This window comes from Alosa alosa, chromosome 5 (genome assembly GCF_017589495.1).
Source record: "Alosa alosa isolate M-15738 ecotype Scorff River chromosome 5, AALO_Geno_1.1, whole genome shotgun sequence".
Classification (NCBI taxonomy): Eukaryota; Metazoa; Chordata; class Actinopteri; order Clupeiformes; family Clupeidae; genus Alosa; species Alosa alosa.
Window position 1 is genome coordinate 5,980,347 of NC_063193.1, and position 7,500 is coordinate 5,987,846.

The 7,500-nt window shown below is 45.1% G+C and overlaps 1 protein-coding gene across 2 annotated transcripts in view; it reads left to right on the forward strand.

Moving 5' to 3' along the window:
- Positions 1–7,500, forward strand: part of disp3 (dispatched RND transporter family member 3) — a 25,314-nt gene that overhangs the window by 6,871 nt on the left and 10,943 nt on the right. For both annotated transcript variants that reach the window (XM_048243762.1, XM_048243763.1), the window contains exons 2-9: positions 1–537; positions 1,609–1,828; positions 3,400–3,536; positions 4,189–4,323; positions 5,040–5,200; positions 6,034–6,173; positions 6,654–6,745; positions 7,231–7,395. The exon at positions 1–537 is cut by the window's left edge and continues 533 nt beyond it. In XM_048243762.1, the coding sequence (XP_048099719.1) occupies positions 1–537; positions 1,609–1,828; positions 3,400–3,536; positions 4,189–4,323; positions 5,040–5,200; positions 6,034–6,173; positions 6,654–6,745; positions 7,231–7,395 (1,587 nt within the window). The remainder of the gene's footprint in view (positions 538–1,608; positions 1,829–3,399; positions 3,537–4,188; positions 4,324–5,039; positions 5,201–6,033; positions 6,174–6,653; positions 6,746–7,230; positions 7,396–7,500) is intronic.

Sequence of the window (7,500 nt, forward strand, 5' to 3'; positions counted from 1 at the left end):
GCAACGAGGAGACCACGGCAAACGTCACGCGAACTGACGAAGACGTCAAAAAGACGCCGGGGGAGGATGCTGGAGGAAAGACTGCTGGAGACCTGGAGGACCAACCATCGCACGACAACAAAACCAGCCTCGGAGGATCCCACGGTCCCGGCTCCTTGGTTTGTGAAGAGGGTGACGGGGAGAGAGAGGGAGGAGGGGAGACCAGGGTCAGGAAGGCCAGGTCAGCAGGTATGACCTACTCCTATTTGCAGAGCCAGGCTCTGTGGCGGGTGGAGCTGGTGTTCGTGGCACAGGGTGACGGTAGCCGCAACATCTTCACGCCGGAGCGCCTGCGCACCATCCACCGTGTGGAGCGCCTGCTCATGGAGCACCCGCTGTTCCAGCAGTTCTGCTGGAAGCCCATGGAGCTGCGGGACCTGCCCCTGGGGCCGTCCCACTGCTCCCCGCCCAGCTCGCTCCTCTCCTACCTCTTCCCCAGCGAGCGCGCCGGCAAGATCTACTTCGACGGCATGGGCCCCGACCTGGCAGACATCCACGGTGAGTCCATGCCAGCGCAAGTGAGGGTCGTCTATCAGCGGGAATTGACGTTCCCACAGGTTGAAAATTCCAGCTTCAGACAACAAGTCTTATTGATTATACCATGTATAGGTTCTGCCTGTACACATAACAGGTGATTTCACTAATTCCAATCTACCTGGCTGAAGAGATACACTGACTAAAATCAGCTGGTTTTGTGAATGATTGGAATAAATAGCCTATCTGGTAGGACTCTTACTTTCTGAAGCCGGAGCCTGAAGTGGAGTTCTCCACCTCTGGTCATCCCTGCTCCTGCTTTTAGAACCCATGTTCCAAAATGCACTTGATTTGAAGTCAAGTAAAATAATCCTTTTTATTAGCTAAGACAGCTGTTCAGGTAGTCAAGAGTATAAATGATGGCATGAATCAGGTATGCTGAGAAGACATAGATGGAGAACACTGCACACAGGGGGAGAGTTGGAGCAGGACTGAGAACCACAACTCGATCACAAGGTTACATCTCCAGAAAACAACTCCAAATGGTAGCTTGGCAGGGTGTACATTTATGTCTCTGATTGATTCTGTTTGAGCTCAGTGACTACTTTGGGGCAATTATTTAGTTGTCTCTGACAGCTCCGCATACCATGTGTACTTAAGGAATCTCTTGGCTCAGATGCCAATGTTTTCTCCAGCCTTCACTTGCATATAATACCATCAAAACTGACTGTAGACGAGGGAAAAGGAAATGAATAGTAGTTATAGATCGAGCCAGGATAAGGAAGTGTCCACAGATCTGGGGGAATTGCCAATTAAATTTCTCATTCCCGAATCAAAGCTAATCCAATGCATGTTTGAGCGTATAATTATTAGTTACGTAAACCCATGTGCACACCCTCGTTTGGGCTGCAGAGATTTAAGATTCATAAATAAATGAAAATGTTTAGCTTGATTACAAGAGTCTATTTTGAGACTTGCCAAATGATCTGACTGTGGCTGTGATTAAAAAGAACTGAGCAGAGGAGGGGAGGAAGTCCAAATATAGACGCAGGTCGTGAATTCTCTCATCTCCTCCTGTTTTACTCTTTTCTCCAGGTGCCTTGAGTCTAGCAATCACTCATCCTCAGTTCTACTGGTACGTGGATGAGAACTTGACCCCCGACAACCTCTGCTCCTCTCTGCTCCGCAGTGAGATCCACTTCGGCGCCCCCCTGCCCTCATTCTACTCCCTGCAGGACAGGTCGCAGGAGCAGAGGCGCCGCTTCAGGGACTTTGTGGTGCAGTACGCCGACATCCTGGCCCGACAATCCACCAGGTTAAACAGCTTTAGCTCTCTCGCTCTCTCTCTCTGTTTTAAATAGTACTCTGCATTTTCGGGAAACAAGATATCCTACCCTAGCCTGGAAATATCCAGACTCATTCACAAAGTGAATAGAGTCTGGTGACTCTCCATTGGGAAATGATTTGAAATCATTGGTCCAGCCTTACCAATCACATTGATTCCTAACGTTACTTCCTTCTTCGCCTTAACATTACAAACTGACAATAAACAGCATCAACAGTCAGAAAACAATTTATGTGGGTCTACCTTTGCTGTAAATAAAATCTTGCATTTACCCAACTGCATTTTTATGGACGTTTGCAGGTGTTGCTGCTTCTGTTATCACAATAAGTTTCGGTATCGTCTTCCCCTCTCGTCGCTGATTGGCCTGACATTTTCCTTCTCTGAGGGAAATGGTTATGAACTATGGTGTTCCAGACTAGATCCCCCTGAAAGAAGATCTAGGTAGGCAGGGCCAGGCTAATCCTACCCTGCTGTGGCCAGAACATTCACTTGTTCATTACATAGTACAGTTGTGAATAACTACCATATGCATACATTGCACTATTGAATGAGCAGATGTTCTAAGCACAGGACTAGTTTATGCGAGTGCAAATTCACAGATTCACAGTTTATGCGAGTGCAAATTCACAGATTCACCGGAGTCAAATTCCTTGTTTGTTTACGCAAACCTGGCCAATAAAGCTGATTCTGATTCTGAATCTGAAATGATGCCGTGCTGTTGCTGAAAACACTGCACTGTCTTTATCTCAAATTCTGTCTTGGTGCCAGTTAGTAACATAGAACCCAAGGGACAACAGGTTATGCAATTAATATTATCTTGCTGGACACCTGTCTTTTGATACATTAATGTGAAAAAATATAAACAGTTAAATGTCTGCCCATTTATAGGCTACATATGGATGTGGAAAATGTATTTTTAAAATACATTTTCTAGTTTTATATCCTCAGCCCACATGTTCAGGGCTTCTCTAGAAGAGTTGTCTCATCGAAATTCATGGAAAAGTGTGTAAGTCATTAGGTTTGTGGAAATGGGCCGCCATGATCAAGTTTCAAGCTTCATAAAAATAATTGGGTGTCCTGGATGACATTAGAGTATCAGATATGTGGCGATAAAGAAAATGACCATTCTGATATTAAATTAGGTTTGCATATTGGTCAAATAATTATTCCTTTAAAATGAGTTCAGCAGGGTTTCCAATCTCATTAAGATAATCCTATCTAATGCTACTGAAGTGGACACATCCTCTGCTGTCTCCTTGGTCGTTCCTTTTGAGTCTGTTTCTGCGTCTAAACTTCGCTCTGCATCGCTTTGCCCTTGTCTGTCCTTTCACTAAATATTGCCCTGTCAATCTTTTCCCTTTACTTTATTCCATTCCTTCTGTCCTCATTATTTTGTTCTATCTTTGTTGCCCTTTCAATCTCCCGGCTTTCTTTCTGTCTGTCTATCTTTCTTTGCATCCTCTTCATCATGCTTTTGTTTCTTGTTGCCCTTTACATTTTTCCACTGTCTTCCTTCTTTCCTCATTATCTGTCCATCTCAGCCAGGTGAAGGTTCTGTATGGAGGAACCGAGTTGTTTGACGACGAAGTCCGGCGTACCTTTCACAGTGACATGCTACTTGCCGTCTTCAGCGGAGCCTGCATCTCCATCTTAGTGTACATCCTCACGTCCTTCTCAGGTACCTCTTGCTGGGCTACCAGCCAGAACACTCCCTTATTAAAATAGATGATGTAATCAATAACTGCCTCGGTCATAATTTAAACTCAAGATGTTTAAGCGCAAGATAATTACGCTGATGAAACTCAGTGCTGACAAACGCTCTTGGCTCTATCTCCGGTAGAGGCCCGTTCGCCAGCGTTTTTAGTCACAGGACTGCAATCAACATTTCATGTATCTCATTCAGACGGAGCGCAATTTAAAGACCATTATTGACCGGGGGCACTCGACAGAAATTCCGCTCAACCAAAATCCAATATCTCCAACTTGATTGCCCAACCTGCGCTTTCATCTCTTCCTCTGCTGACTCTGATATTGCCCTCGCGCTGCTGGCAGCGCACGCGGAGCACAGCTAGACTACGAATCAGACATTGCGCGGGAGTCGTCCTACATAACTCTCAGCAGCATTTAAATTTGTCTCGATATACCCATTTATTAAAACACACGGACATCATAATATTTTATAGAGTAAAATATTACAAGATAATATTTGAGAAGGTTTTTATTATAGATCAAAAACCTTACTCTGCAACATGGCAACATTAACTGTAATCTCTCTCTCTCTCTCTCTCTCTCTCTCTCTCTTGTGTTTGTGTCTTATGTGTCTCTTGTAGTGTTTCTGACATTCTTTGGCCTGGCCAGCATTGGTCTAAGCTGCCTGATGGCACTGTTCCTTTACCATGTGGTGTTTGGGGTGCGATATCTGGGGATCCTTAATGGAGTGGCAGCATTCGTTATCATTGGGATTGGTGAGTCTTATCAGCCACTTCCCCAAACCATTTTTCTTCATTCGAGAGGGTTGAGCTGGGATTTAATTAATTTAATGTATAATCAATAACCCAAGAGCTTGGAGGAAACCTCACAAATTAACACTATGTGTGTGTGTGTGTGTGTGTGTGTGTGTGTGTGTGTGTGTGTGTGTGTGTGTGTGTGTGCGTGCGCGTGTTTGTGTGTTTGTGTATGTTTGTGTGTGTGCTCCTCACAAAGTAGCTTTAAGCTATGAGTGTTCTCTCATGAAAATTGGAAATGAGGCTCTTCAGCAGTGTTTGTCAGATCTCAAGTTTTGTTCCCACTGCAGTATGACACTCTCATCTTGTCCATCAGCCATACTCATGCTGAGTTTTTTTTATTTATCGATTGATGTTCAGCCAACTCTGCAGCTCCCTATACAGGTGTGTTACATTTAGACCAAATCATTTATTTGTTATTCTGGCCTACGTGCTTGCTTTCCTCCTGCCTGCTTCAATCTTTTCGCACATTCTCCATTACCTTAATATGTTAAGGAGGCCATAGGTAGGACATAGGTTCAGTACCTACACATGCACTGGTCATATATAACTGTAGGCTACTGTAAGTCGCTGTGGGTGAAAGGATCATCTGCTATTCATTTGAATTAATTCATGTTCTCTGTGTGTGTGTGTGTGTCTGTGTGTCTGTGTGTCTGTGTGTCTGTGTGTGAGTGCAGGAGTGGATGATGTGTTTGTGTTCATTAGCACCTTCCGGCAGGCAGTGCACCTGCGGCAGCCCGAGCAGCGAGTGGTCTACACAGTGAAGACTGCCGGCCGCGCCACCTTCCTCACCTCCTTCACCACGGCGGCCGCCTACGCCGCTAACACCTTCTCCCAGGTGACTAGGCTCCCCACACACTGGCATTTACCAGGCCCTACCACCTCATTTAAAATCACACAACATTATAGATAGATAGATAGATAGATAGATAGATAGAAAGATACATACAGTAGATGGGTGTATGAATGGAGGGATGGACAAACAGACAGACATATTATTTATAGCAAGGAAAATATAATCAATGTAGATGGTAATCCTTATATATATGGTTTTCTTGAACTCTGAAATGAAGCGTGATATTTCAACCCCCCTTTTTATTGAAACCCTCTGAGCTGTCTGCTTAGCAGCTTTCAATGTCTCAGGATCCAAGAAGAACAAGCAAGGGCTTCTAAATAAAGCCTTTGCAATCTGGTGGTAAACAAGAGAACTCCTAATATAAAAGACTTCTCTTCCCATTATATAAGACTGATCACTCTGGCATGGCTTGCTACATACATTACATTATTGCAGACTGTGCTGCGCTTGTCCTCATTGGCATTCCTAAATCATCATAGAGGGTGCTACCTGTTCACTCAAATGCAACCTCATCTCGGCAGTGGCAATATATTTTTGGTTAGTGGAGCACAATGATGTGCTAATGCATAATGATATTATTGTAAAACAGCCCCAAACTGCAAGTGACACTTCTCTCAAACTTTTATGCTCTTATTTATATGCTGTGAGGGAAGACATTGCAGCATGGAGCACTGCCAAATGGCATGTTTATTCATGATGCCTCCTCTTTAGCATATGTCAAAACTTAGCTGTGCTAAGTGCTAAGCACTAAATGCTTTAATACAGTAACCAAAATCTCTTAAGGCGTCTGGTTTTGACCTTTCTTTTTGGTGCAGATCCCGGCGGTCCACGACTTTGGCTTGTTCATGGCCCTCATCGTGAGTTGCTGCTGGGTGTGGGTGTCCTTGATGATGCCCGCTGCCCTCTGCATATGGAGCCAGTGCTGGGCTGCCCAGGGAAATGCCTGTCGGAAATGGTATGGCCTGCTCAGGGGAGGGTCAGGCTTGAAAGAATCAAGCACAGTCATTAGTATCACATTTTCCATGCTAAGAGGTTAGTCTCCCATAGGCTGATTTCAACAATGCATAAATTAGAGCAGGGATATTGGTACTGGCTGCAGCTGAGAGAGTTGGCTTTTCATAGTTTTCTTCTCAAAACTGGGTATCATGAAGTCAAGATGTGGTCATTTTAGTAAGTCATGGGCTGAAGTAGCTAACGTAGCAGTGTCCATTGAAATAAAAGGGAACGGTTATCCATAACTCTATTTTGGTCAATGCGACACTTCTGTGGGCTCTCCATATTGTTATCATCCGCAAATTGAGTCAGACAACTGATTAATCAGCTATAAAACAGCTAAGCCAGACTGGTTTGGAAGATAAAGAGAAGTCACCCTGTAGGTAGAGGTTGTTTGGTTGTTTTGAGCAGGCCATTCAAGGCTGCTGTCTTTCTCCACCAGGAGGAATGTCATCTCCAGCATGTCCACGGTGAGTCAGAGCCCTCTTTCAGACGAAGACGACGTGGCCTTGCTATCTGTGGAGATGGAGATAGGTGAGAGTGTGCTTTTATTTTATCATGGATGTGCTAAGTGAAACTCAAAAGAGACAAAGGGGAACCAAAAGAGCAAGATGAAATAGAAATAAAGTTTAAAAAAAAATAAAAAGAAATCTTAACCACTATCAGGCTCTTCAGAAAAAGTACTTTATGCAATGGTTCAACTGAGCGACTTTATAATCCATTTCTTGTTGCAGTACGATTTGGCCTGAGGGGGAGAACTAATCTCAGACACATTTTCAGGACATTAAGTGCTGAACAAACGCTTAACCACCCCCACCCCCCCATACCAAATCCACACTCCCAAGCTCCCCACTCTACCCACCACCCTTCAGCCATGCTAGGAGGTAACAGTAATCCCACAGAGCTCTGGATGCCGTCCGTTTCTACCTCCTCGGTGGGAATCCCAGTCTCGCTTGTCGTTTCGTGATCCTTTAACTGTCTCCATCTGCCCATACCATCCTCTCCCTCCCTGCATCCAGACCCACGTGAGGTGGAGACAGACATAGCGCTGCTGTCTTTGAGCGTGGACCCGCCACAGGACCCGTCGGGGAAGGGTGGTATCGGGGTGGTGAGCACCTGGCTCCAGTGGGTCCTGCGCCACTGGGTGGCAGAGCCGGTGGTGGAGAGACGCAAGGCGGTCATCGGTAAGTCGAGCGCCTCAAAGCTGCTGTGTGGCTGGGCAGTTCAATTTAATTCAATTCAGTTCAGTTCCAAAGAGTTTTATTGGCATTCAGAGCAGTGTGGACAAA